Source organism: Cenococcum geophilum (genome assembly GCF_001692895.1).
Source record: "Cenococcum geophilum 1.58 unplaced genomic scaffold K441scaffold_14, whole genome shotgun sequence".
NCBI classification, from domain to species: domain Eukaryota; kingdom Fungi; phylum Ascomycota; class Dothideomycetes; order Gloniales; family Gloniaceae; genus Cenococcum; species Cenococcum geophilum.
The window spans coordinates 1366176-1393606 of NW_027137572.1; the positions used below are offsets into that span (position 1 = coordinate 1366176).

The window sequence follows — 27431 nt, forward strand, 5'->3', positions numbered from 1 at the left end:
ACCAGGCCACTCAGAGCCCTCACGACAAGCACGCTTAAGACGGGCGTCATAGAAGAATCTGAAAATTTCTCCGTTCATGATGACGAATAGCTACCCCAGGTATCATAAAACTATCCCATCATGCAAATTATTCCCAGTGTTGAGATTTTTCTCAACCAAAAATTTCCTACTCTCTACGCACTTCGCTCTCTAAGCTGCAAGAATAGTTATTACATCATTTTCTTTTAGATATTATCATCATTCTTTTTCTTTAATAGTCGTACTTCTTCCTTACCTAAGGACTCCCTCACGAGTCCGCCTCTGGCAACATGCCCTCAGCGGTCTTAGACCACCAAACTCACTTCGGAAGTGGCATCACCAAGTTCACCAACTGCACGCTAATCAAAGGCAATGACCTCGTAGAAGAAGACCTCTGGATCAGCTCTATCACGGGGAAAATCATACACAGCCAAGAAGTCTTCTACGAGCAGCGGATGATCCCCGACCGCATCATCGATCTCGGTGGACGCATCGTCTCACCGGGCTTCATCGACGTCCAGTTCAACGGCGCCTATGGCTTCGACTTCTCCGTGCTACCCGAAGACGGCATATCGGCCTACGGCAAGGGAGTGCTGCGGGTCAACAAGAGCCTCATCAAGACGGGCGTGACGTCGTACCTCCCGACCATCACAAGCCAGAGGCCCGAAGTGTATCACAAGGTGTGCCAAGTCCCAACTCACAGCACCAGCAAGCACCCAAACACATACACAGAGAGAGAGACCAGATCCTAATCAGCGCACATTAGGCCCTCCCCTTCCTCGCGCCCTCGGGCGCGCGACGCGACCCATCCACAGGCTCCGAATCGCTCGGCGCGCACTGCGAAGGCCCGTTCATCAATCCGACCAAAAACGGCATCCACAACATCTCCGTCCTACGCACCGCCCCCGATGGCCTCGCCGACCTCGCGGCCTGCTACGGCGAGCGCAACCTCACATCCCCCTCGCCCATCAAGCTGCTAACCCTCGCGCCCGAGCTGCCCGGCGCGCTGTCCTGCATCTCCGCGCTGACATCGCTGGACATCACAGTCGCAATCGGGCACTCGGAAGCAACGTACGAAGAAGCGCGCGCGGGCATCGCCGCCGGCGCGACCGCAATCACGCACCTGTTCAACGCAATGCGCCCGCTGCACCACCGCAACCCGGGCATCTTCGGGCTGCTCGGCACGGCCTCGCCCTCGCCCTCCAGCACGCCGACGGGCACCCACGCCGCGCAGAAGCCGTTCTTCGGCCTCATCGCCGACGGCATCCACCTGCACCCGACGTCCGTCAAGATCGCGTGGAACGCGCACCCGGACGGCTGCGTCCTGGTCACCGACNCCATGTCGCTGGTCGGCTTGCCCGATGGGACCTACGACTGGACCAATGGGTCGCGGATCGTGAAGGCGGGCCCGCTGCTCACGCTCGAGGGCTCCGACGGCAAGATTGCGGGCTCCTGCATCGAGCTCGTCGAGTGCGTGACTAATTTTCTCAACTGGAGCGGCGCGAGTGTGCCGGAGGCTGTGAGGGCCGTCACGGCGACGCCGGCGCGCATGCTGGGGTTGGAGCGCGTCAAGGGGACGCTGGAGGCGGGCGCGGATGCCGATATCGTGGTGTTGGAACTGGAGAGCGACGAGAATGGCGGGCGGAGGCTGGAGGTCGACCAGGTGTGGAAGTTTGGGGAGATGGTATTTGAGAAAGGGGTGGAGGGGGAGGAGTGCACGAATGGTGTGGGTAATAATGTTGGGAATGGTGGGGAAAACTGAAGAGTATTGAAGGGCTGACAGGGTTGTGGGGTTTGCTTTGACGAAGTTCATGACTTAGAATGATATCCTGCGAGCTGCGATTAGAATATTGAAAAATTCATGTAGATGCATTTTCCGGAGTTATTGGGACATCTAATGTATATATCACAAGAGGCCCACTACAGTAGACACAATAGGTAGCGTACTGCCGTGTAGAATTCGTAAATAATATATCTGTAATGACTGTAATCAACACTGCTAGAGGCTAATATAGGCTCTAGATGTTGTGGATGTCCGACTCCCTGTTGTAGACATCTAGCTCCTTGTGCTAATACACCCTGAGCATGTGCTGCATGTCCCGCTTGATGTTGTATACGTCTCGTTGCTGATATGTCCCCATGTCGCGAACAAAAAGGAAAGCTTGTAACACACTTCCGTAAATATTACTAGAAGTGTAGGAAGAAACCGAAGGATCAATACGCATGGAATACAAAGGTCCTCCGACTTTCCTATCTCGCAAGTAATTAGCTATCCTGCATGGAATACATTGAAATCTGCTTCGTCGTGCAGGGGCAACCCTCTGTTCCTCAGAACTGGGTTGAGCCATTTCCGCCTAACGCACTTTGCTCTGCAACTTCAGGGTAAAAGAATGCGGCAACGCTAGAGGTCATATCAGTATGTTTCGATGTTATTCGTGATTTAGGCTAAACTTACGCAATAATCACATAGGCGGCAATGAGGAGAGATCCCTCGAGGTAATTGCTTCTCCCATCCAGCACTAAGAAGTTGACGACAAATGCCGTGACGAAGAGAGAAATCGTCTCGAACAGGTTGAAATAAAGAGACATATCCTTATTCAGACACCAGCCAATAATGACGAGGAGGGGGGTGATAAATAAGGCTATTTCGTTTCAGTTAGTGATTTTTAGAACCAAAGGAGCCCACTTACCAATTTGAATGCTACTCCCCACGGCAACGCCAATAGCCAAATCCATTTTGTTCTTGGTAGCAACAGTAACAGCGGTGACATGTTCTGCGGCATTACCAACGATTGGGAGAATGATCAGGCCGATGAACGCTTGGCTAACTGACGAATCATTGATCATGGGAGGAATGCTGTTCACCAAGAATTCGGCACACAGTGCGACGAGGCCAGTTGTCACAAGTAGAAGGACTATAGCAGCGGTACGAGACATATTCGGCGCGTCTTCAGCATTTTCGATGTCGTGCGCGCGCTCAGACGGGGCATTGCTCTGCGGGAAAGGATATATCGCAGGCCTTGATATCGTGTTTTGCGTTGACTGAGTCCGGTTTAAACGATCTGGTAATGAGCTGGTCCGGCGAAGTCCAGGAGTAGCGGCACCAGTGGGCTGTTGTTGCGTTGAAAATACGGTGTTGGACAGTAAACCGGGAAGAGCCGGGCGCCGAGGACGCGATGAAAATTGCCGGAGGGCAAAAGGACGCTTGCCTTCGTTGTTTGTTTCTGGCGCGATTGTGATTTCGTCGACAAAGCCAAGTCGAGGTCCAGTATCGTCTTCTTGAACAGTCACTTTCTCGGCAGGATTTGCGCTCTCTTTCTCTGAAAATACCTCCCGGCGACCTTCCCGTTTTGAGCGCTTCGAATGCTTTTTCTTCTTTTTCTTATCTTTTCTTTCCGGAGAATTGGCAGACCGTATCGTTCCTTGTTCAAAGTCCCGAATTCGAGGCTGGCAATCTCTCCGCTCCCGCTCACCATCAGTGTCTGCTTCATCACCACTCATAATTGCCCCTAGTACAGATCCATGTCTCGACCTAGTATCATGATGACTGCTATTGTGGTTGGCAGCAGGGTTGGCGTTCTCAATGAATGAACAATGACCTTCACCTGAAGGAGAACTCACAGCAGAGGGGATTGACGGTGCATCTTTGGAGCTAGCACTTGACTTGCGGCGTTTCCGGTGCCTGAAAGCCCTTTTAATCCGCTTGGCAGTTGTATGAGATCCAGACGATGTGTCCGTACCGCCGCTGCTTGAATCATCCGAGGAACTTGAAGAGCTCGACGATGCCAGCATTTCGGTAAGAATACCAGGATGGGATTCCTCGTCAATAATATGCTGGGGCGTGCTCTCGTAAAGGTACGCATGGGACTTGAGCTGGAAGAGCAAGTACAAGACGTATACGAGAAGCAAAACCTATAGAATTATTAGCAAGTATGGGAGACGACGGACAATGAACATACCACACTCGTGCCACGACTAATTTTAAGGGTGGAACGATCACCTTTAACGTTATCGGAGAAAGAAGCATAGAATGCCGTCTATATAGGTACACAAATAATATTAGTACACAGCAGAAGTCAAGTTATTGAATTGGCATACCGGCAATAGAAGACTCATGACACTGAGGCTGAGTAGACAGGCGCTCATTTGCGTGATTGTGTTGTTGTAGACCTAATCCCGTATGTTAGTTGATGGATCTACATAAATGACGGTAGGCGCTCAATCTACTTACCTGTTCTTGGAAACGCAAGCCCCCGAAAAGGAATGCCATTCCGAGAATCAAGAGCAAATTTGCTAAGATTGAACCGATAAGAGAAGCTTGGACAATACGAATTTCGTTCTGTAAAGTACATTTAGAACATGTCTGATTGACAAAATGTCGAAATGACTTACTTTCACCAGTGCAATGCTACATTATTAGCAAAGAGGAAAAGTTAACAAATAGTCTTCAAGTTAAAAGGTTTCAAAAGGGAAGGGCAGCGTGGCACAGGAACATCAGATTTGAGCGCATCTTTGGGACTGCTTTTATTCTGAGCGTGCCGAGCTTGACATACATGCTACAGCTAACAGTCAGCGGATTGCCTTTGATTTCCTAGGAGACTTTGGTACTCACAAAATAATTAACTCCACCGCATTTCCAAAAGTGACATTTAGCAAAGCTCCAATGGTGTCTCCCAGCCGACTTGCAACACTCTCAGTTGCATGGCCTAACAACCCAGCCAAAGGAATGATAGCAACGGCATTCATAGCAAAGATGATCTCGGCATTGAGATGGGCGAAGTTGGCAGCAATACCAATGGGCACAAAAATCAAAAGCACGTTAATGGGGCTGTATAAAAGAGCATCTTTAGTGTGCAGGCCAAAGCGTAAAAGGCGCCCCTTGATGCCTGAGGGCGAGCCAGGCTCATTCTGCCCTAAGGAGGAAGATGGCGTTCCATCAGTTTGAGTATGGGTCGGAGGCGGGGCAGGTGGTGGTGGAGCCGTGGATGTATTGTCTTCAACATTGTTCCCTGTGCTGTTGTTACTGCCGGGCCTGTTGCACTCCTGGCGATTGTGGGCGCTGGCGGCTGTGGATCGAGGTGATAGTTTGTTGAGAACATGGCTTGGGATATCGTTGGTCACTGGAAGAACAGACCGTGGAGCGTCTCCGGTGGCGTTGCGGTTCGAGGCATGCGCTTTCGCCCAGGAATGAATACGGTCTAACAAAGGCGGCTCGTCAGAAACTCCCATCGATGTTTGCAAGCACAGAGGTGAAGTGTGGGAAGAAAGTGGGTGAGGCGGACGTGGAGTTCTTGTACCCGGAGCCGACCGGGGGAGCTGGAATCAGATAGCGTGAGAAGCAACGCACTAGTGACCAAGTGATGTAAGAACACGAGTTCGCTGCCTGCACTGGCGCTTTTGGGGATGGGTTGGAATGGTTTACTTACGCATGTCAAGGATTGAGAATCCTGCTGTGACTATGGATGGGTGGGAGACTAATCCGTTTGGTGGGAGGTGGAAAAGAGGGGCGTGGCATTTGTACTTGGATTCCAGGTCGCTCTAGCAGCGCGTCATTCACAATTCAGGGTGCTTCCACTCTCCCAGTACTTTTTGTAGCTTGACCCGGAACGAAGCCTTACCTAACTAGCCTTACTAGAAGCTTCCTGGCTGGCTTTAGCTGTTGTGCATGTAACAGGGCATTTAGCATGTCACGATAGTCCATTTGCCCTACACGACTTTGCAACTCGCTCCGCTCGTGCCTAATTTGATTGGCCTCTCATCTAGCCCTCCGCAGTCTTACCTCTGACGTTTCCCTATGCCTCCGCCTATTAGATTGGCTATTCTTATTCCTAAACTAACCGGAGGTTTTCATTTCACAAAATATCCCGATCGACAAGGATCTTCAGCAGCCAATTTACTAATTTAATGGCCTGGATACATTCACATGCTATCCCATGCAACGGTAGCGTCCTACCATCAAGCGATCCGTGCACTGGCAAAATAACAATCGGGCATTCCAACTTGATCCGATTGGTTCTATTAGGCCGGATCTAATCGATAGAATACTTCTGTGTCATGTTCTTCAAAACGTGTCAGGAATTCTCCATCTCTCAGGACATCAAACCCATTCGCGAACCTAACTTTGAAGGATGCTCCTCGCCTTAACCCTTACCACCCTTACAACCCAAGGAGCATTATCATCGTATAGATAGGCCGTCAAGGTACTTAGGGCTACGATGGTGTTGTTAGATCAGGGGTGCCTGTGACTCATCCACCGTGTATATAGTCTCTTTCTCTTCGTAGATTAATCTACACACGAGTTCGTTCGACAGTTATGAGTCGGGGCTGCCCGCCGTACTGCATCTGATCTTTACATCCATCGAAATTGGTTGATCTTTTCTCTACCTCCGCAGCGACAGACAGCTCGTGTCCGGATATACACGATGTACTCGTTATTCTCGACGATGGCCAAGAAGACAACGGTGTCTCTTGCAAGCCAGAACAATCCTTGAGAAGCCCACGGCTCCAACACCGACGACGATGGCGACGACGCCCTTGGATGTCAACCCACACGACGACTTTTTTTGTCCCTCGATAGGATGGAAAGGAGGAACTACGAGCGACAAAGGAATGCTCCCTATTTACTGAGGTAGAGCTTCACCAGCCACTGGCGATTACCGACGGCCATTAGAGCCGGATTACTGACGGCCACCGAGCCGGATTATCGACAGCCACGAGAGCCGGATTATTGACGGCAATTAACCGGATTATTAACGAGACGCTTGCACCATACTGCTATGACAATCGATTCATCCCTCAATCCTTCCTTAGGGACAACCTAGATGCATAACCATTCGATAAGAGTCGACCTTCTTCACCACAGCGTAACGACCCCACGTGGCGTCCAAGTGAGAGCCCGGCCAGAGCACGAAGCCAGAGGCATAAGCTAGCTTGGATATACTGATGGTGAGAGACAAGGATTTTTTGTAGAGACGAGAATATACACGGGGTTGAATTATTAAAGCTTTGGAACGAGAATTTGGAACCTATCTTGGTGAAAGAACAAAAGATCAACACCACGCCAAGACTGGTGATATAACTTTAACCTGCCTGCCAGAAGCTCAAAGTTGGGGGTGTCGACCTGGTGCCGATCACTACTATATTGGGGCGCAGGTCGGTAGCAAGGTTTTCTGGTCGGATAGGTAGGGTAACGGATGTAGTGGTGCAATCGTATCCCTAAGCATGACGAAATTCGTCCTACGGTTATCGATAAGAGCCAGCCAATAGAATCAATAGGATCAAGGCTCCATACGCATACAGTCGAAACTCTTTAGTACGATATCTGATTACAACGATATACTCCATATTACGATCTACACCCCTTAATCCAAATTTTTTTGGTGTAATATTACGATATACTGACTATTCACAATATCGTTAAGTTTTCCCTACCAAAATCGTTATAACCAGTAGAGATTTTGTATGGGAGGGGTTATACTTAGCCTGTGAAATAAATGCCCTATACCCTTTTGGGATGCTTAGCCACGCTTTAGCCTCCTTTTTCCTGCTTATTAACCCAACACGTGACTCCATGTATAACAATACCATTGGTATTACGATACGGTCGGCCGTACGACCCGCATCGTTATAAAGAGTTTTGACTGTACTTTTGATTCTGGTGTTCGCGCACAGACCACCTTCTCGTAGGGTCCCATCGTGCTAAAGGATATCTTTTGGTGTAGGTTCTTTAAGGCGGTATAGGACGGTTCAAATGGGAAAGCAGATGGAGCCATGCTGTTGATGGTATATACTGCTGCTTCTATTGCGTTTATATACACGCAAATATCCCATATAAACGCAATAGAAGCAGCAGTAAATACCACCGACAGTATGGCTCCATCTGCTCTCCCATTTGAACCATCCTATACCGCCTTAAAGAATCTACACCAAAAGATATACGATTGCACCACCACTTCAGTTACCCTACCTATCCGACCAGAAAACCTTGCTACCGACCTGCGCCCCTACCTAGATAACGCCATCGTAACCCTAAGTACCTCGACGGCCTATCTATATGACATGACTGATTGGCCGTCTCCACTTGCGCTTACTATTAGGCTAAAGAAGAGTCACATCGCGTGGATGAATGCGTAGCTGACCGCTCAGGATATGCTTCATTCTTCCCATCGTTGAAAAGTGTGTAGTGATAATCACTTCTCCCTGCAGGACACTAACAAAAAACCGTAAACTCCATGACTCATTACACTGTAACCCCAAATAGCAGAATCAGTTCCTCAACGCCCTAAGTCTCTCATTCAGACCTTCCTCTTCCTGCTCTGTGGGGCCAACCTTCGTCTTAGCGGGTGTTGCAGCCTCCAAGTCTTGATGTAGTTCCACTCCCGCTTTATCGGCAGCCTGGCTCATCAGACGGTCAACATCCTCCTGCGGCGTTCCAACCGCTGTGGCAGATGATGTGGCATTTTCGTAGTATCCCGTTGCTACGTCGAGGTCCTCGAACTGCGTTTCAAACTTGTCCATCACCGCGGATATCTAGAGAGAAGTCAGCAATACGAACAGTATTAGAGACTTCCGCAGACTCTTGAGTGTGCAGGTCAATATATCAAACTTTTTCTAGGTCCATAGCTTTCATAGCTGAATCCATACCCCTCACAACGTTAGCCATGCTCCCAGTGACCTGTCGCATGGTCACGGCAGTCTGAACCCGGCTGCTGACGGCATCAATACGGGAGGCAAGCCTCAGGAGGTTGAGCTTCTCATTCTGCTTTCGTATAGCGTTCTGCGCATATATCCGGGCGATATCGTGGTGGCCTTGCTTCATAGCCTGAATCGACATCAATCAGTCCGCGAGGACAATACACAGAGCGCCATAAGAGCATACCTTCTCTAGCTTTGCCTTCTCTGCAGTCTCATCTTTTCCAGCCTTTGCTGCTTGCCGATTCAGTTGCTTCGTGGTGAACTGCGAAGTGGTCAATCGCGGGTTCTATGGAGGGGCGGGACATCTCCGAGCTACCTTTAGGTTGAAGAGTGCCTTCTCGAGACCGGACATGGAGGGCAGCGATAGGTACAGTGCAAGCGTAGAGAAATGAGAGGATTATACAGGTGCCTTGCGTGCGAGAAGAACGGAGGTTGAGATATGTGAGAAGCGGTTCTAAGCCGCGCGCAGAAGTCAAAAGGCAACGCGAGCCTCGCCTGTGACTCGCCGCAAGCCAACGTCATCCATCCCAGCTTTCCATATTTGACCAAGCAGTATCAGAGAGTTCGATAGCAATATAAATTCATCTATGGAAATTATGTAGCCTTATCCTCCAATACGCAGATTCATTTGCCCTGTCTAGTCGTGGCTCAGTACTTCTTTTACGATCAATCATCCCTCAATACAAGGTCGCGTTCACTCCCAGTGCACCAAAGCGCCCCAAAGCGACCGCTGTTCCATAGTACCGCCAAACGCCGTCCCATAAAGTATCATAAATCAAAATCAGAAGCCACTAGCCCCTATCGCATTCACTATTGGGGGCCGGAGTTGAATTTATCGGTAGCAGACCTGAATAGTTCCTGCTGCTGTCGTATCAGTTCCTCCTCCGTCATCCCACTCTGCTCAATCTTGGTCTGCTTTTTCTCACGGTTCTGTCCAGCACATTAGATTTCGGTTTCCACTCTATCTATCCAAGTGACTTACGGCCTGTTGCTTCTTATAATCGGCAGCCACCTCTAGAATAGCGGGTACATAGTCGCCAAAGTCTAACTCCTCCAACGCTGCCTTAACATGTTCGCAGGCTATTGTTTTCTTTGCTTCCTTCTCTGCGATTTCATTGGCTTCGGAAGAAATCAGGGTGATGAACTCGACACAGCATTCAATTAGGAGATCGCGTGTGTCTTTCGCAAAGGTTACACCAGGGTCGGAGTGCAAAATTTCTGTAATGATCTTCTGTACAGTAGCTGTCGCGCGGATTAGCGGCTTTGTCTCGAAGTCGCGATCGCCTTAAAATATACTTGCCCTTCGGGAGAGACAGATCATCGTTGCCTGCACAATAAGGTCAGTATTCGTGAATCTTAATAGCACATTCCATTGCAATTTTGTGTAGGCTTACCTCCGAACTCTCGGTCAGACATCCTGATTATGCTGCAGGTTTATGTCAAGGAGCGAGGCTTAAGAGTGAGAGTATATGCCAAATAGCTGGAGTGTTGTGGTGCTGAGCGAGCATTTCGAATAATAGCGGCAACAAGGGCAATATACTTAATTACCGGAAGCTGAGATCGCTTTTTTGCCTAGCTACTGCACGGACCAAGCGCAACGTTAGCCAAAACCTCACCTCTTAATTTCTTTCCACGAGCTTCTTGCAATACTTTCAGTCTTGATCACATATCACATAATGCAATCACTGTGTCTGCAGGCTACCGCGCCTCACACAAAGACTTGTCTCAGAAGCCTATGATTACACTTCTCATTCATATGCTAAACCTGCAGCCCGCGATATTCTGAAACCCCAACGGTGTGCACAAATGTATAGCTGGTAAGCTTCCTTCTCCTCTTAAGTATCTCCTATCCTTCGTTGCTATGATGATCATTCGTGTCGCCCCTATCATACCATCGAGTTTTACTCCCGTGGTGATTGACCCTCCAAGCCAAATGGAAATTTCTGAGAAATATTTTTCTGCGCTACCCTTTGCACTGCTCAGATATCGTAGCACTTACTAACCACGATAATAGCGAGTATTATTTAAGACTATCCAAATGGCCTTCCCCTGATGGCAAGCATAACCGCTACCGACAATCTTATAAATCCCTAGCTCCTTCGTGCCTGGATGCTCTACAACTGCAACAATGCTTCTGGTTATAGTGAGGCCTAAGGACCAAGACAACTCTACCACCTTCCGAGAAGTTACTTTATGGAGTACCTCTAGCTCTCGCGACTGTCGTACAGTCACGCATGGTGACCTAGTGCTTGTCCACGCTAGCCATTCAGCATCATGAAGTGACTCTTCGAAGCTTACCATTCTCGTATGCTCCATGGTAAAGGTTCATGATTATTCGTTTATACTGTGGCGTATTTGTACAAAGAGCCATTCAGGAAAAAGATATGCATCTCATCACCCCATATACCAGGGTTTCATTGGGAAGAGTTGAACGTGAGTTATTTCGAATGTTCTCCTTTACATTACACAACATGATGAGCAAAACTATGTACTATCAAATACGGATTCTTAGTGACGAATAACAAAAGTTCGATTATCTGACATTTTCTTATATCAGTACTATCTTAAAGAACAGTTTTTTTGTTCGTATAATCACTAACTTTCTACAAGCGCAGAGAGTTATACGCCTTCGTTTCTCAGACGTATATTCGCCCAGGTACGTTTACCATCTTATGTATACTTATACCCATCCTGCTATGATGACAAAATCATATTCCATGCTAAGACTGAAGGCTTCACAGCCTGATGGTGTTAACATTTGAGCCTTTTCATCTTTCGACTGAAGCTTCGACTCCATATCGTCTAACTCTATTGCATTTTAGTGTGGCCACCAGCTAATTCTACCTAACTAGGGTCTCGCCTCTATTCCCGTATTATCTTTCACGGATCTCCAGGGAATTTCAAGGCTCCTGAAAGTTCGCAAGATCTTTATCATTCCAGCTAGAAGACAATTAATGGAGATGCTGAAATTATTGCGGCTAGATACTCACTTCAGGAAGCGGCCGCTCAACTCCTTTGGTGCATCTAAGGCCAGACGAGCCATAACATGACCCGGTTGTTCAGGCTTCAATAGCCCACCACTTACTTTCAAGCCCGCAAACTTCTCTGCATCCTTTGTATCCATGGTCTTGTGGTGGACTTCTCTAAGCTCACGCTGCATTTCGGTATCGACTGTTCCCGGTCGGATAGAGACGGTTGTCACATCCGGTTCTTCAACTGACAGGGTAAGAGCCAGATGATTCAACACGGCTTTTGAAGCTCCATAAGCACCCCAGGTAGAGTACGCATTCACAGCAGCGCCGGAAGACGTGAAGATGATTCGGCCTTGTGAGGAGCGTAAAGCCGGAAGAGCTGCTTTAACCTGCCTCATCATTAGCTTCTATAGTAATCCAACAAGGTTGATCCCTACAAGTGCTACTGCCGAGAAGACATTGATATCAAATGACGTTCTCCATTCCTCCGCCTGACAATCACTGACCCTCTTAACGGGGTCGAGAATGCCATGATTGATAATGAGCCCATCCAAGCGACGCCATGTAGATGTCGCAAGATCCACAGCGTTCTCTCCAAGTGAAAAATCAGCAAGGTCGCCGGCAATCACTTTGACTTGGTCAGGGTATTCGGCACGAATCTTCTCCAGAGCGTCTTTGCTGCGTGCTATGAGGACTAGCTTGCATTGTCGCTTGAGCAAAAACTGGGCGATTGCGAGGCCAATGCCTGTGCTGTATTAGTATACACGCAATAACAGAAAGTATATTTATAAATGGATGTCAATGATCTGTTGTGGTACCTCGAGAGGCGCCTGTCAAAATTATCACCCTGGAAGCCATAATGTTGCGCTGCCGTGTCGCGTTATATGCCAGATATTCCCAGGCCCTGCTCTCGAAAACACAACCTAAGTGCCTACCTCAGCTATATACGGCCAAATTCTGTCAGTGGTTCGACTGCCCAGGTGCAGGCAGTTGGAATAATTTTCGAAGCGGCGCCCTCCGCGGGTGATCGCCACTGTCAAGCGAACGTCATAACGACACGCGACGCAGATGGGAAAAAAATCGTATGACTTCTCGGTTTGGCAACGACCATACCACACGATGCCAGGCCACTTCAGCCGCCCCTCCTATAAGATGACCACACATCTTCCCACGAAGGGACGCTACTCGACTTCAAGATCTTCTGCAAACCAAAATGTCCAACACTGTCATTCTGGGCGCCGGGATTGTTGGATGCTCCACCGCATACTACCTTTCCGAGTCTCCACATACCCAGGCTCAGAGCATACACCTGGTCGAGCCCTCACCTGAGCTCTTCCATTGTGCTTCGGGGCTTGCGGGGGGATTTTTAGCCGCTGACTGTAAGCACTCTGTCCGAACTATCTGCTATTCTGCTAATCACCAGTTAGGGTTTGCGCCGTCTGTTACTCCCCTAGGTGCCCTTTCCTTCAAACTACACAAAGAGTTGGCCGAGAAATATGATGGCAAGCGGAAATGGGGCTACAGTCCCAGCACGGGAACATCGCTTAGTCTAGACAGTGATGTAGTGGGTGGAAGTGGAGAAGATTTCCTACGAAATGGCACCAGCCGTGCTCAAGCCGCCGGGGCTCGTCCAGCTAGGGGTGCCAATGGGCCTGCGTGGCTGACGATGGCTGAGGATGCCAGCCTGGAAATTATAAGCCGGGAGAATAGCACAGCGCAAGTGTACGGTCTAGCGATTTCCAACCCAAAATTACCTTTTACTCACCTTTCAACAGTGATCCTCTACGATTCTCTCGTTTCCTACTGGATGAATGCCTTTCACGAGGTGTACAGCTGCACCACCCTGCCAGAGCAATTTCAGTGTCCAAAGATGTTAAAGATACTCTCGCCAGCGTACGGATGTGCGCCGAAGATGGTACCGAATCTGACCGTAAGTCACCTTCTCCACGGAAAAGTGGCCTTCTAAATATAATCAGTGCCATGTACTCGCATCGTGATCACCGCGGGAGCCTGGTCTCCAAAAGTACTCTCAACTCTCTTCCCCTCTGCAAATACTCGCATTCCGACCGCCCCTCTTGCTGGTCACTCTCTCCTTCTCAAAAACCCTCACTATAATCCCGAAGCTGAAGAGAACGGATGTCATGCGGTATTTGCCACCGATACCCTCGGCTTTTCTCCTGAGCTGTTTAGTAGAGTTGGCGGTGAGATTTACATCGCAGGCTTAAACAGCACCCAAATATCTCTTCCAGACGTAGCAACCGATATCAAGCCTGACGACAGGGCCATCAAACGGCTAAAAGATTGTGCCGCTGCTATGGTTAACTTGCCAGAGGGAGGAGAGGGCATGCATGTTTTGCGGGAATCACTTGTACGACTATTCTACCCTTTATTGTTGCCCTTGGAAGGCTTTTGCTCATTACCAACAGTGCTTCCGACCAGTGACATCGAGCGGCCGTCCAATCATTTCGAGAATTCCTGACGAGAAGCTCGGCGTCGGTATGTCCACCCGCGGAGACAACGAAGGCGGCGTTTTCGTAGCCGCAGGTCACGGTGCTTGGGGTAAGCCCATCTTTTCGTACCGCATTTTTACTGGATCTGATGCTCTTTAGGGATCTCTCAAGCCCCCGGAACCGGCTTATGCATGGCAGAGCTGATTGAGGGGCGGCCTACATCAGCCAATATCCAAGCCCTTTCATTACGGTAATGACTCTTCCGAAATATGCGCTAGGAGCTCATTTTGATGGAGTTAAATGAAGAGACCATGCCTGCATTGCGGGAGTAATTTTCATCGCCACGATTCTCATTATGTTATCTTCATTACATTCGGCCATTTTAATCGAACGTCCTTACCGTCAAGGCCCTTCTCTTTCTGGAATGGCAGTCATATCAACCAAACATATCCTCCTTTAGTCCACTTTTGTTGCGAAAGTTAAGAGAAACTCTGAAAAGCGCCGATGAGCATGATATGCTGTCATTATTCTTGCAAGATTTCCCCATGATAATCGACGGGCATTGAAAAATAAAATAAAATAAACTACCGATGAATTCCTTTTGAGTGTTTGACTAGGCAAGGGAACCAAAGTGTACGGTGAACCAAATGAGATCTTGGAAAAAGTACATCTTACTTAACAAAGGCCTCGACTCTGTGCTCCTTGATATACTATGTCATTGACAGGGTGGGCGATCGATCAACGAGTTTCAACCGTTAATTGAGTTGAGTTGAGACTTGGCAACCAACTCGAAGCCTGTAGATCTTAGTAATCAATCAATTTGGAAAGGCCTAGTTGAGTTGAATTGATTGAACTTGGTTGAAGCTTTTCATATTTTTAGTGAGTATGGTAGTGTTAACATGCAGCGATGCTTGCAACCCTTATTTTCTTAGGCAGCCCCATGCTATTTTATTTACTCAAGCATCACCCGCTGTTATCGCCGCTAAAGTCTTGACAAATAGTCGTTGGTTTGACGCGATTTTGCATATTTGATATAGACGTCTTTTACTACTCAATCTCATCGCTATGGCCTCTGCACCTCCAGAAGATTACCAATTAACTACTTCAACCCTTTCTACGGCTCTTTCTAATCTATCCGCCCCTTCTGCCCTCTAGCGAGCCTCGGCGTACAGCTTAGACGTCAACGCCGACGCGTTATCTGAATTCGATGCAGATGCATATGCAGAAATCGACCGGAAGCGCCTTTTGGGCTACCATATACCACATACTACCTCAACGTACTGGCGGCGCCGGGAAACACGGATACGAGAGGTGAAAAGGCGGCAAATAAATAGGCAGAGCAGTAGGTAGGACTGGAAGGTGAGCAGGAAGGTAGGCAGAACGGTTAGAGCATCATGCCAAGACTGGTGATAGTTGCTGACAAAGCCGGCAGGAAGGGCAATAGGCAACTGATTTTGGAGCCGCCAGAGCCCTCCTCAGCGGTCAACACCATGTCGAGACTAGCGATAGTCTTATATAAGCCTATTGAATCTCGTTGAATCAATTCAATCAACTAGAGGCCTCCGGTTGATTGAGTTGATTGATCGCCCACACTGTGTACCAATGACGAGGCCTAAACCCACGACCAAATCCAACATCATTATCATGCTCTCCTAAGGTCTTCTTGTCGGTTAACAACCTATACACACCCTGCATATTAAGGGCCATCAGCTATTGTGTATTGATTGTTCAAAGACGATTCAGTTCTGGAGTAGGTGGCTTTCTGTGGATATGAAAGACTAGCTAACTGTAGCGCAGCTCTCAGCACTCCACCTATTCAGCTCCATGCCTATCCCTTTAGAATGCGTTTATCACTTATCTCACGCCAGACAGCCAGCCAAACCTCCTTGGAGGAGCTCTAGTTCATTCCGTTTCAGTTGTCGTAGCAGTCATTTCCAGTAGACTTCTTGCCAGTACTTGTTCTTAAATAATCCAAGGTCTCCTCCCTAAGTAAGCTGAAAGTCTGTGCAAAATTCGATGGCACAAACATCCGCTACGAGGAGCTTCCATTCCAGCTATGGCAGCAAGTTTGATGCCGGTTCCTTCCGTAATTCGCGTCAAAAAGGAAGATCAAGAATGAGAACCCTGCTTCATCGAGAGCGGCCCTTGAGCCCCTATATATACAGTCAAGATCAACGGCCAAGACACCCCCGATCTATACCCAATATAGGAAGGCTAGATCGGCGTAAGCAGCCACGATCGTTCGGCAATTCACCGCCCGAAAGCGAAAATAAACTCCACCCGGCGTGCCACGAAACGTTTTTCCGACTACACAACTACCAAGCCGATCCATTCAACCAAATACCTCTCAAATGCTTGGAAGATGCTTTGATTTCGGCTGTCTTTAGCTGTCCGCTATGTGTTCTCTTAATCTCGAAAATACGATCCTTTCTATGCAAGAACAATTGTATTCTCGATGGTGGAGAACCTCAAGCGCCAGCTGCATTGCAGTCTCCCCGAACTCCCAGAACATAAGTTCAAATGTCTTCACTTTGAATCCAAAGGCCCACTACAAATTTTTTTCTACATTTACCTGCATCTATCAAGGCAGGTATGAATGGGCAATTAACTTAAGAATTACAGAAAATATCAGCCTAGCCTCATGTCGCTTGATACCATAGTCAGAATACGTCATATGCAGGCCTACGAGCTCGATGACAGGCTTATTCTCGTTGTGAGCATTGCTAAGGAAGCCTAAGCCTCTCTGAATAACGATTATCTTATAAGCCTATAGAAAAAGGAAACGTCGTTTTCTCTGCTATGGTATATACTAGGGCAAACAAGGCTGCGGGGCTGGTCACGAAACCTAACGCATACAGAAGCAAGCCCGACAACCTTTCAAGTTCTCATACTTTAATAATTTCTGCGCCCTCCTTGATCATAGGCTTTCTTGGCTTTGTGTCAAACGGACTCGTGTGTAGGCTGATCTATAAAGAAAACGAGACTATAAGTACATGGTGTAGGTGCAGGCAACAGAAACAGGTGGTGAGTCATAAGGTGGTAGACAACTGAAACAGGGTAAGCAAAGCCGATCTTGGTCGACACTTTGAGATAGTAGGTATTGAGTTCGCTCGCCGAGGTCATATAAATGGTGAACATATGCAAGTGGCCATGGTTGAGGCATAAGCCATATCAGCTACTAACAACATTTACAACTCTCTAACTGAAGGTTGTGTTCGGCTCAAAGACCAAGTTGGCTAAATATCATCCCTCTGTGCTCTAAAGGATCTAATTAGAGAGCATACAACCCAGACGAAAACGCCGTTTGAATGGTATTGTTGAACGGTAGAACTCGTGTGCAGATTGATCTATAAAGAAAATGAGACTATATATATATGAAGTGGTAGTAGACTAACTCGGTGATCGAGTCGGTGACCGAGTCAAGGGGTAGGTAACTGAGACAAGATAAGCATAGCCGATCTTGGTCAACAGGTATCTTCATAGGCCTTGATGGGTAACAAGGAGATAAAGCTATTTACCACTTGCCCATACTAAGAGGTGCATTAATGCAGTATCGGTCATAGTGGGTACCATTTCCGCTAGAACAGACAAGTCAGGGGCCAGCGGAATTTATACGGATTGCCATACAGCGGGTAGAATGCCATTATACCATATGGAAGTGGAGCTTGACCCTCGGCTACAATGGATTCTCGTCTTCTCCCAATCAGAACCCCGGTACAGAAATGACATAATTATTACAACAATCTGCTGATTTTAGTTTTGATAGTCAACGTACCATTTTGCATTGGCTAGCATAGGCTTATACTCATGAATAAGTTGATCAGCATCATAGAGCTAAGATCCCTAGGAGACATTACTCAAAGCTCCCCTGATGCAAAGCCCCTCCGATGCAAAGCATCTTTATAAAAGTGGCTTCCTAGCTTGACTTAGTGCATTAGAAAGATATCAATTCTTTATTTCTCATTATACATCACCCCATGCGCTGCTGAGAAAGGCGTCCACATAAGAGACCATTTGTTGGTTTCCAGTCACGCCCTACAATATGTGGATAAGCATCTAGTTGACTTCAGAATTGGAATATATCGGAGATATTGATATTTCTCTTAAACAGCCGAGGCTATTCACGTAGGTACAGCTGGGATACCATGTGGACTCCCCAAAAGCGCATTGGATATGATTATTTGAGTGGGCCGGAGAGGACTCAGTATATAAACTGCTCAGGTTAATTGCAGGCTTCGGGGTAGCTTAAAAACACATTGAATCTTTTTATATTATTGAAAACTGATTTCATCTAACCCACAAGACTAGGTGCACACTTCAATGAGGAGAGAGAACGTGGCGTCGGGCGATGGAGGCTCAAATCTCGGTATCGTGGCCATTCACGTTTCATCATGTCTCTCGTCACGTTCCCTCGTACAACGGTGGCGTGGCCTTCGCCCCCGCAGCTTTACCAGGATCAAAAACCTAACAGTTTTCTAACATAGAATTGCCGAAGTCTAGGCACTAATACTCAATGCATATGCAAGATGGCTCCCGTGGAGATCACGGACGATTATTACGACATCCTGGGGGTTTCGTACACCGCCACTATTGAGGTTATAACGAGCAGTTACAGGAGATTGGCGCTTGATCGACATCCAGACAAAAACCGCAATAACCCTGGTGCTACAGCCGCATTCCAGCTTGTAGGTCAACTCCATTCGCCTTTCGTTAGTATAATTAAGAACACCATTGACTCTAGTTGAATAGTTATCATCTGCATACCAAACTATCAAAGACCCCGAAAAGCGACGTGCTTATGATATACAATGGGCGAGTATCAAACGTACTCAAGCAGCACAGAAAGAAGCCAAGAGACGCCAGGACGAATTTGCAGAGGCTGAGCGGAAGAAGGCAGCCGAAGAGAATGCCAGAAACCAGAAAGAAAAGGATGCAAGGCAAGAACGTCTTCAACATTTGGAACGTCTTAAGTCCAAATATGATGGGGATATCTTTGAGCTTAGTCGAATAGTCAGAAAACTTGTAGCAGACTTGAAGCGCCTTCAAGACCAAGATGATGAGGAGCTGAGAAAAGAAAGAGAGAGGAAAAGCTGGTGGGCGTACGTTACCTCACCCTTTTATACCCCACCAAAGGAGACAGAAGAAGAGAAGCAGACACGTGAGGTTGAAAGGCTCCAAAGGCTTGCCAGCAAGAGAATAAAAGAGCAGGATCTAGCTGAGAAAGAAACTAAGCTTAAAAGGTGGAAGGATGCGTTGGAAGACGCGAACAATAAGATTGCTGCAGAGAAGGCAAAGGAGGAAGAGGAGGCAAGGTCACGGGCAGCGAAAATTCAAGAGCAGTTAAGGAGAGAGCGAGAAGCGAGGAGACGAGCAGAACAGCAGGCAGCAGAAGAGGAGATGAGGAAGCGGTGGGAGGATATTCAGGCCAGAATGCGGCAGGAACAGGCTGCTCGTGCAGCCCGGGAAGCTCGTGAAGCCCGCGAAGCCCAAGAGGCATGGGAGGCACAACAGCGGGCATGGAAGGCGGCCGAGGAGCGACGTAAGGCCGAGGAGAACCGGAGGGCTGAAGAGAGGCGTCAAGCAGAAGAGAAACAAAAGGCGAAACAGAAACAAAGGGCAGAAACCGCTCGTAAGGCGCAACGGGGCCGAAACGATTGGTTCGAGCCGGAAGTGCCCTCTTACAGCTTTTCTCGCGCGTCCGCGCCTAAGAAAACGTCAAGTGCATGTCGGCATGAAATGTTTTGGCCGAAGTTAAATGGAAGTCACACCTGCCAGAACTGCCATGGTATTCAGAGACGCTTTGCTTTCCAATGCCCTGGCTGCAGTATGATAGCATGTGCCGGTTGCCGTCAGACTCTAAGAGGCGAGAGGAGGAGGAGAGATCGATGAATAGGGCTAAGTGCCCGATATTGATAGTGATGATGAAGAGAGGAGAATGATTACATCAAAGGTTCCTAGACAGCTACACCTTGTAACCTTTAAATGTTGGGGTTAATACAAAATTCACCTTGATTTGTTCGTTTATTTCAACATCCACCTCTTATAAACAGAATCCACCTTAATACTAATAACTATAATGGCTTAGGTAATTAATCCAATGGCGTCTCTTTTATATAGTTTAGAATAAGTAAGTTCATCTCCCTTAATGCCCACACAGCTTCTTCTTAACTTCCAGCGTCGCGTCTGTTCCAGCGTCGGTTCTCTCGCAAGCATATCCATGGACATTCTAGTCTGCGTTCGCGTACGGGGCAGCACGGAAGAGTTGAGACCGTAGGCTTAGGCGTATTAAGCTTTATCTACTTTTAGTTAATAGAAATGGAAGCAAAATTATATCTTAAGCCACTCACGCTATACACGTATAAGGAAGTCGTATATTCCGTTTATTTAAAGTTTATTTAAGATTATCAGTTAACGCACAAGCATTTTTGCCAATGGAGGTGCATTCTGTTTATAAGAGGTGAGTATCGAAATAAACGAATAACCCCTTTCTGTTATTCATGCTATACAATCCGAGAGTCCAATTCTCCCCACGCTATTGAATTTCCGTACACACCATCCCTCGGTTGTATTTTTCCTATCTCCTCAAACCGTAAAACTTTGCTCTGACACAATAAAAAATAAAATTCTACTGATGTTAGCTCTTTCTAAGCGCCTTGCTTGAGAGAACTAAAATGAAAAAGTTATACAGCTATACATGAATGAAACTAGCGATTTGCAAGAATTTGAGTAGCCCCGGGCCTTATTGAGAGACGGAGGTGATGCTGGTAGAAGTGGACATTACGAACCCCCTTCAAGCCGACAAAGACTTCGCTGGGGGCCTGGATAATTATCTAGAAAGGGTACAGCTAAAGGTCGTCTGTACTTGTGCTTCGGAATACGGTCTAAATGCTTTCGGTCGGCTGCCGGCGTTCGATCGTGCTATTGGAAGGAGTATAAGTGAGGTCTTCACTTTGTGGTGTTACACTTCCGCTACCATTTTCGCTCGCCAGTGGACTGTCTGAACCCTATTTGGCCTCATCGGCAGCGAGATTCGGGCACCCCACAATACATGCCTCATCCTTTCAGTCACTTCTTGGAAACTTTCGGCGAGACTTTCGTGTCTTCTCGTTTAGTGTAGCAGCCTGGTCAGCCCAGAACGTCGCGTCTGCCTTAGTGCGTTCGTATAGTTTGAGGAAAGGCGCTATTGACTCGGTAGTAGTAGGATAGTCTTGCACAGTGACAGCCATTGCTTCAAGGTTGTTGATTTCGTGCATTGCTTTACGAATGGAGTCCTTCTTAGTCTCCTAGGTATGCTGGGTGCTCGTTTTGAAGATACCACCGCATTTGCGGACATAAGGCACTGTATAACGCTTCTGTTCCGCCGGGCCCCAAGTCTGTGGTATTCGAGTATTGCTCTTGAATGCTGCAGCAAAAATGTCTACGGTTTTGGGGTTTTGAAGTTTCGTTTTGAGTATGTCTTGCTGCATTCTTGTGACGAGTTCATTCGTATAAGCTTCGGATCCTGCCTCAGGGGCCACATCATTTTCCCAATGCGAGGAACCGTAAGGTGCTTCTGATTGCTGTAGAACTACCGCCGGAGCTCTAGAGATTCCCGCAATATGGATGTCGTTGCTGAAACCATGGGTTTCGGTCACCGCAGAAGCTCTTGCAGCATTCTTCATTTGGTCATCTTGCTGCAGGTCGCTAGATTGTTTGATCTCATAGATGTTTAAACCAGTAGCACGGATCGCCTCTAGAAGCTGTTTGTTTTTGTTAAAGGGGTGTTCTTGGCTATTTTAAAGATACTCTAAGACTGAGATGTTTACTATTAGCCACAACTTTTTCCTAATGCCGCACACCACGGTTGCCAAAGCAGAATCCATTAGAGCTCGACTGATCGAGATCATGCATAGAGTACTTACCCGGATTTGAATTCGGTAATTCCTCGATAGGAAAGGATCTCATATCATCAACATCTGATTTTGCACCTTCGGCCTCTTTTTTGGCTGTAGTACTATCATTCTTTTTTAGCGGAAGATGCTTGGGTGTATTAGGAGAAGCTTTAATTAAATCGGCTAGTGTAGTACAGGGGGACGAGGATCCATTCTAGGGTCTCACGCTCTGGGAATCATCGTGATAGAAGTTAGAACGATCTCCGGACGTTGGCTTGAGTTTTCCATCTATGGTAGTAGCCGTAGGGCTTGCGATGTTGGTAGCTTTGCAAGCAATCTTGGCTTTGAATCGCTCATTATCGTTCTTGGCCATCTCCGCAACCAACCAAAAGTGATTCGCTCGCTCGAGTTGCTCTTCCTGTTGGTGGAACTCTCGTGGCCTAGGATTATCCGGCCCAAACAACTGTTCATTTTCATTTTTAAAAGTATCTTCTTCCAACTTTTTTTGTCCATTTGAATGCCCTTTTAATAAATTGCGATAGGTCAGCGGCGGATTAAATCCGAAGTCGTAGCTGGATCGTCGTAAAGACCACTATGACGAGCCCAGGAAACTCGGTCACGGTCTGAGGAGACACTACTCGAGGATACGATATTTCGGATCTTGGTAACTAGTTTCTGGGAGATCTCATTGGAGACCCTATCGGAGGTGTCTGTGTCAGTATCATCTTTGCTTTTACGTTGCTCTGCGAGAACATTATCTTTAGGAATAATTGGACATACTATATCGAGTCCCCGGTACGAGGGCGATTAGAATTTTCGGAGTTTATAGTAGGAAAGCTCGAAGGAACGGGAAGCAAGTCTGTAGTTTTAAAAAGCGACGAGGGTTTAGATAAAGGTTGTGGTCTTCATTCTAGGACAGGCTCATCGAATTTTAGGCTCAATATTGAAAGTGTGGGAGAATTAGGAGTGGGAGCGAACGGGTCATCAGAACACTATCTCCCGGTAACATAGTTTACGTGACCAGACTTGGGATCCATCAAGCTCTGAACCGAGCGTTTGTAGGCCGAAGTTTCGGTTGGTAGTGTCGTGCTCAGCTTTCTTACGGGTTCTCTCTCAGCTAGTGAGTCTTGTGCACCTACACTCCCCAACGGCAGGTAGCGATCTTCATGAATGAGGCGATCCCCATCATCTGGAAGACAAGTAAAGTAGCTTATAGCATTCTGTTGTTCGGGTTGGCCTGCAAAGGTGAGATTGCCATGTAACGGCTTGGAGGATGTGCTTTTTATTTCGTACGATTCATCCAAGGCAAGGTTTGTGCCCGGCATGGGTGTGGGGACGGAATCTCCAGCAAATCCCTGATGTAGCTCATTGCGCGGAATTGTATTTTGTGATTGACGAGCATGGTCTGTTATAGAGCGTTGAATAGAGCTTTCGAATAACGGACCCGGCGAGTCTGGTATTGTCCCAATGGAGAATGGTGCAGTCTCCATCTCATTGATGCCGAAAGCATCGAAGACCTTTGGGTTGCTATTTCCTGCGGATGTCGGAACCGCTATCGGGGATGAGCATATAACCTTGAAGCGATATGGAGTGTGTTTAATTGTAAGAGAATTGATGGAAGTAGATGAGAGATTAAGATCTAGAGACGGTCGTGGTTCAGGCAGCGGAATCTGTAGGATATTAGCCACTCGTATCTTTTAGAAGATGTTACGCGGCGTAAGAGAAGAGAGTATAATTGCATAGAACTAGCGACCGTGGCCAGTTAAAGATCGTATTTAGCAAAACTAAGTGATTTCTTTGGCGCAATTGACTGGTCTGGCAAACAACTTTGTGGAAACAAGCTTATTCATAGGCAGTTTTTTGTTAAGGGCGACTCAGTCGCGCGATAGGGCACTGCTCTTTGGGGATGTTTCGCGCCTTAGTCTTACCAGTCGACTATAATCCTCAGTCTCTAAAGAGTGGTGAGAAGTTTGACCTTCATCAACTCCTGATTTCCTACTAGGTGCTCGTCTGACTGTGCCTGGTAAAAAGGGTTTGAAACTTCCGCGCTTGCTAGGCGTGCCTCCATGAGGGCTCGCGGTGCTGTCCTGATAAGCGCCATAATTCGATGCTTCTTGACCAGGAGAATAGTTGGTAGCGTCTGCGACAGCCTGACTACTATTTTCGTGACGGCCCGAGAGTGAACGTCGTATCCTTTGTTTGAACGAAGGGCTGTGTCTGCCATGACTAGTTGAGGTCGGTGAGATAGGACTGCTGTCTGTGGAAGAGCCCGGCTTTTGCCTTGGTGGTGCCTCTGGTCTTAACCCCCAATTAGCACAGATGAAGGAGATCTTCCCTACTGTTATACACTGATTTTTTAGGGATCTGGCCCCTTGAGAAAAAGGTTATAACGCTCTTTTTGGTCTTAACGCCGACAGTATTGACTCCGCTCATGATATTCTTTGGTAAGGTTTTTCTGCCGCCCGACTTGCATTTTTGTTTATTGTTCATGCTCATGGAGGTTTGGGCAGTATTCGACGGATCTAAATTGATATCTGCTCTATACATAGACTTCTTGGAGGGTAGACGAAAGAGAGAATTCAACCAGCAATTAAAGAGAGCTAATTAAAACAAGTTCAAATAATCGGAGTTCGATAAAGGTTTAAGTGTAACAAAGCGGAACATAAAACGAGGTAGGAAGTACTTCTGACCGTTAGCATTGGCATTGTAAACTACTGTAGGTGGCAATGGGAAGGATTGGATGAAGGTGCGAGCTTGGCAGACGCGCTTCCTCTCTCCCGCCTCGTCCACTCTAAACGTAGTGGCATCCTCCCAAGCACTCACCTCCACGCGCCATTCGACAGCACCAACTAAAGCAGATATTCTACCTTAATACTCCTTTAGGGCGCCTTCCGAAATTGATCACAACGAACATCTCTCTTCACACCATGGCCGCTGACAACCAGGCTGTGTCTTTTGACGACATTATCCAAGCAGGTCAGCGATATCTTCTCAAGCTAGCGCCTTTCGCAGGCTGACGGGCAACTCAATTTTAGATCGCAAGAGGAGAAAGAATGAGGCATTAGCAAATGAGATATTCGGCAAAGGCAGGAAGGCGAACGCTCCTGGGGCCGGCGTTCCCAACACTCTTAAAAATACAACCTCAGCCCCAAGTCTTGCTAGCAGAATGGGCGTCACCAAGGTTCGAGATTCACCTGCTAAAATTTACGGCGCAGTTCAATGACCCAAGCTAACCACTCCTTGGATGATATAGCGCCCCTCTGCAAACCCTAAACCTAATATCAACAGCAAATGGGGGCACGACCTGCACTCTCTCAACAACCCGCGCGCAACCCGAGTATCCCAGCTTCCACGTACAAATTCGGCTTCGCGTATTGAGCCGCGTGGAAATCGTCTGTATTCTGAACTTCGAGCAGACCAACCAAATACTGCAAACGGTCAGGTCAACATCCGTAGTAATGCTACGAATGGGGCAAGCGGTATTAACATTCGAGGAATGGCAAGTCCGTATACGGTTATCGCGAGCAATTTTGCTCCCGGGACTACCGCTGCGGACATTGAAGCTGTCATGGCTCCTATAGGAGGAGAGATGCTGAGCTGCCGCCTTGCCAGTTCTCACCCTACCGTTATTGCAGAGATGCTCTTTGTGGAGAAAGATGGCGCAGAAAATGTCATAGCCACGTTTAACAACAAAAAGGTATGTCGGTGCCTCGCGGTGGCTTATTTAGCTTCTAAGTTCGATCTAATGGTTGTGGGCAGGCCGACGGCAGATTGTTATATGTCTACATGAAAGGAGGGCCGGCGCACCAATTCCCCAAAGCACACATGCGCCTTGAAAGACCTGCTCCGAAACCTGACCGCGATCGTGACCTCATGGAAGTTGATGATGAAGAACGAGGTCGAGGGCGGTATGAGAGTAACAACCGACACGCAGAGGCGGACTACCAGGATGGCCGGTATGGATTTAGCGAAACACCAGAGAATAATAGTAGTAATGGGAGGAGGGATGCTAGGGGAGGGAGAGAAGAGCAAGGGCTGTTCTCTGACAGCATGATTCGCCGCGATCGTGATCGCAATTATCATCTATGATGAGCACTCTCCGGTCTGAATCTCGCTAGTAGAGGCTCTCACGACACCTGGGCATACGACTGGACAGCCTGTATCGGCACCGTGGCGGGTCCCTCAGTTTGGACCGATATTCTCCCTTTCTCGAATCGGGTAGAAATCTTGGATTGAGCAGCATGAAAGTGTCTTTGCAGGGCACCACTAAAAGAAGCCCAACTTCTCAAATCTAAAATTTCAGGGCAATGTCTTTCCATGACCAAGTCAAACCTCACTGCCCTAACTCTCTGGTCATAAGTGAACGTGACTTAAATAAGTTGGTATTCAAAAATCTGCTATCGGGCTAAAGAACCTGGCAATGAAGCCCTTTTGTTTCTTCGCTGAACGCGGTTGGAAAAGTTTCGATGACTGCGTGGGGACCCTCTACCACGGAAAAATCAATCCACACAGATTAGTTTCAGAGAGACCAGTAAGGCGAGATTTCTAGGCCTGAGTGGATCTTTTCCGATGTACAACTTCTGGGAAACCGCGGCGCTTACCAGTAAAATCTATATTTGCTAATATAGAAGACCTACTCATTACTTTTGTTTTAGCTTGATGGCTTTATAAGAATTCATAACTCCTTTGGAATAGCCCTATTGCCTATTATTGACAGCATTCATAGCCGTGCCAGATGTTCTCCAGCTCGAAACCCGAAAGTCATTCCCGGTCCGATACTCGATCTTCCACCCGGGTAGCAAACCCGAAAGACAGAATTTTGATCGCAGCCAACTGCATATAACCCGGGAATGGGTTCGCCATTCCGGTCCATGACTTGCGCATCTTTGTTTGTCACAAGACCCCACATTGCTTACGTTTCCTGGATATATCCATCCGGAGTGCGTGGAACGGCACTTTCCGACACGGCTCGAGGTTAGGGTTCAGTTTCACAGCCAAGTTACCGTCGAAGTTATCGTAGTTGTTTCCGCCGCGATTGAATTCTACATCATATCCCGTCCGAGCATATTCGTTGCAACTTTCCACAGTGTGATGCAGTGCCCGCGTCCGCTTTTATATTCCTAGCTAGCTCTTCGAGAGTCGATGCTTGATAAGATAACTACGCCTAATTAGATTGGAAACGTAGTAGGGCCATGGCAGAACCATACCCATGCCATATGTTCGGAGAAAATGACTGTTGGCAACAAAAAATGCCATTCTAATTTTGGCATGCATTGCTTGAACAAATTCCTGGTATGGCTCTGATTCGTTGGCAAAGCGTTTACCGTCAATCCGACAATTGTGGAACCTGGTTCTGACCGATCGATTGCAAAATGTGGAAATCTTCGAATATTTCCGTTCCCCACATGGAGCAATGAAGTTGGCGC

The 27431-nt window shown here is 47.7% G+C and overlaps 11 protein-coding genes across 11 annotated transcripts; 6 read left to right on the forward strand and 5 right to left on the reverse strand.

The window, feature by feature from the left end:
* Window positions 1-308: 308 nt before the first annotated feature.
* Window positions 309-2078, forward strand: K441DRAFT_686151 (carbohydrate esterase family 9 protein; the record flags this gene model as incomplete). Its single annotated transcript, XM_067651961.1, has 3 exons — window positions 309-698; window positions 785-1702; window positions 2034-2078. The coding sequence occupies 3 exons, from the start codon at window positions 309-311 to the stop codon at window positions 2076-2078; spliced, it is 1353 nt and encodes a 450-aa protein (XP_067505700.1).
* A 268-nt stretch (window positions 2079-2346) lies between these two features.
* Window positions 2347-5247, reverse strand: K441DRAFT_552680 (uncharacterized protein; the record flags this gene model as incomplete). The annotated part of the gene is made up of 9 exons (XM_067643160.1): window positions 2347-2419; window positions 2474-2660; window positions 2709-3930; window positions 3978-4055; window positions 4117-4188; window positions 4250-4357; window positions 4411-4426; window positions 4631-5061; window positions 5116-5247. 9 exons carry the CDS (start codon window positions 5245-5247, stop codon window positions 2347-2349), a joined length of 2319 nt encoding a protein of 772 aa, XP_067505701.1.
* Window positions 5248-7696: 2449 nt separating this feature from the next.
* K441DRAFT_56358 (uncharacterized protein) lies at window positions 7697-8360 on the forward strand. Its single transcript, XM_067643617.1, has one exon. The coding sequence runs from the start codon at window positions 7789-7791 to the stop codon at window positions 8149-8151; it is 363 nt and encodes a 120-aa protein (XP_067505702.1). The 5' UTR covers window positions 7697-7788; the 3' UTR covers window positions 8152-8360.
* Window positions 8284-9064, reverse strand: K441DRAFT_552625 (uncharacterized protein; the record flags this gene model as incomplete). The annotated part of the gene is made up of 4 exons (XM_067643157.1): window positions 8284-8547; window positions 8624-8839; window positions 8897-8974; window positions 9029-9064. 4 exons carry the CDS (start codon window positions 9062-9064, stop codon window positions 8284-8286), a joined length of 594 nt encoding a protein of 197 aa, XP_067505703.1.
* A 211-nt stretch (window positions 9065-9275) lies between these two features.
* Window positions 9276-10236, reverse strand: K441DRAFT_657576 (histone-fold-containing protein). The gene is made up of 4 exons (XM_067648205.1): window positions 10107-10236; window positions 10013-10039; window positions 9695-9954; window positions 9276-9642 (listed from the first exon to the last, which is right to left on the reverse strand). Exons 1-4 carry the CDS (start codon window positions 10126-10128, stop codon window positions 9523-9525), a joined length of 429 nt encoding a protein of 142 aa, XP_067505704.1. The 5' UTR covers window positions 10129-10236; the 3' UTR covers window positions 9276-9522.
* A 1327-nt stretch (window positions 10237-11563) lies between these two features.
* On the reverse strand, window positions 11564-12554 carry K441DRAFT_657578 (NAD(P)-binding protein). The gene is made up of 4 exons (XM_067648206.1): window positions 12503-12554; window positions 12122-12429; window positions 11703-12073; window positions 11564-11652 (listed from the first exon to the last, which is right to left on the reverse strand). The coding sequence occupies exons 1-4, from the start codon at window positions 12540-12542 to the stop codon at window positions 11613-11615; spliced, it is 759 nt and encodes a 252-aa protein (XP_067505705.1). The 5' UTR covers window positions 12543-12554; the 3' UTR covers window positions 11564-11612.
* Window positions 12555-12897: 343 nt separating this feature from the next.
* K441DRAFT_686157 (FAD dependent oxidoreductase-like protein) lies at window positions 12898-14388 on the forward strand (the record flags this gene model as incomplete). Its single annotated transcript, XM_067651962.1, has 6 exons — window positions 12898-13063; window positions 13112-13406; window positions 13460-13614; window positions 13661-14052; window positions 14111-14243; window positions 14294-14388. The coding sequence occupies 6 exons, from the start codon at window positions 12898-12900 to the stop codon at window positions 14386-14388; spliced, it is 1236 nt and encodes a 411-aa protein (XP_067505706.1).
* Window positions 14389-16882: 2494 nt separating this feature from the next.
* K441DRAFT_56464 (uncharacterized protein) lies at window positions 16883-17240 on the forward strand. The gene has a single exon (XM_067643662.1). It carries the CDS (start codon window positions 16934-16936, stop codon window positions 17183-17185), a length of 252 nt encoding a protein of 83 aa, XP_067505707.1. The 5' UTR covers window positions 16883-16933; the 3' UTR covers window positions 17186-17240.
* A 1420-nt stretch (window positions 17241-18660) lies between these two features.
* On the forward strand, window positions 18661-20023 carry K441DRAFT_695200 (DnaJ-domain-containing protein; the record flags this gene model as incomplete). Its single annotated transcript, XM_067652792.1, has 2 exons — window positions 18661-18819; window positions 18884-20023. The coding sequence occupies 2 exons, from the start codon at window positions 18661-18663 to the stop codon at window positions 20021-20023; spliced, it is 1299 nt and encodes a 432-aa protein (XP_067505708.1).
* A 2974-nt stretch (window positions 20024-22997) lies between these two features.
* On the reverse strand, window positions 22998-24501 carry K441DRAFT_676122 (uncharacterized protein; the record flags this gene model as incomplete). Its single annotated transcript, XM_067650917.1, has 3 exons — window positions 22998-23675; window positions 23934-24303; window positions 24353-24501. The coding sequence occupies 3 exons, from the start codon at window positions 24499-24501 to the stop codon at window positions 22998-23000; spliced, it is 1197 nt and encodes a 398-aa protein (XP_067505709.1).
* A 431-nt stretch (window positions 24502-24932) lies between these two features.
* On the forward strand, window positions 24933-26094 carry K441DRAFT_686158 (uncharacterized protein; the record flags this gene model as incomplete). The annotated part of the gene is made up of 4 exons (XM_067651963.1): window positions 24933-24981; window positions 25041-25186; window positions 25259-25702; window positions 25765-26094. The coding sequence occupies 4 exons, from the start codon at window positions 24933-24935 to the stop codon at window positions 26092-26094; spliced, it is 969 nt and encodes a 322-aa protein (XP_067505710.1).
* Between the last annotated feature and the right edge of the window lie 1337 nt (window positions 26095-27431).

Bases quoted from the DNA above. Each gene is read 5' to 3' on its own strand.
- K441DRAFT_56358 (XM_067643617.1), top strand. From the start codon at position 7,789: ATGCTGTTGATGGTATATACTGCTGCTTCTATTGCGTTTATATACACG.
- K441DRAFT_657576 (XM_067648205.1), bottom strand. From the start codon at position 10,128: ATGTCTGACCGAGAGTTCGGAG. The intron at 9,955-10,012 runs GCAAGTATATTT...TCCGCGCGACAG, and splicing joins TGATCTGTCTCTCCCGAAGG to CTACTGTACAGAAGATCATT. The intron at 9,643-9,694 runs GTAAGTCACTTG...TGTGCTGGACAG, and splicing joins ATTATAAGAAGCAACAGGCC to AACCGTGAGAAAAAGCAGAC.
- K441DRAFT_657578 (XM_067648206.1), bottom strand. From the start codon at position 12,542: ATGGCTTCCAGGGTGATAATTTTGACAGGCGCCTCTCGAG. The intron at 12,074-12,121 runs GTAGGGATCAAC...ATGATGAGGCAG, and splicing joins TCTTCTCGGCAGTAGCACTT to GTTAAAGCAGCTCTTCCGGC. The intron at 11,653-11,702 runs GTGAGTATCTAG...ATTGTCTTCTAG, and splicing joins TTGAGCGGCCGCTTCCTGAA to CTGGAATGATAAAGATCTTG.
- K441DRAFT_56464 (XM_067643662.1), top strand. From the start codon at position 16,934: ATGGTATATACTAGGGCAAACAAGGCTGCGGGGCTGGTCACGAAACCT.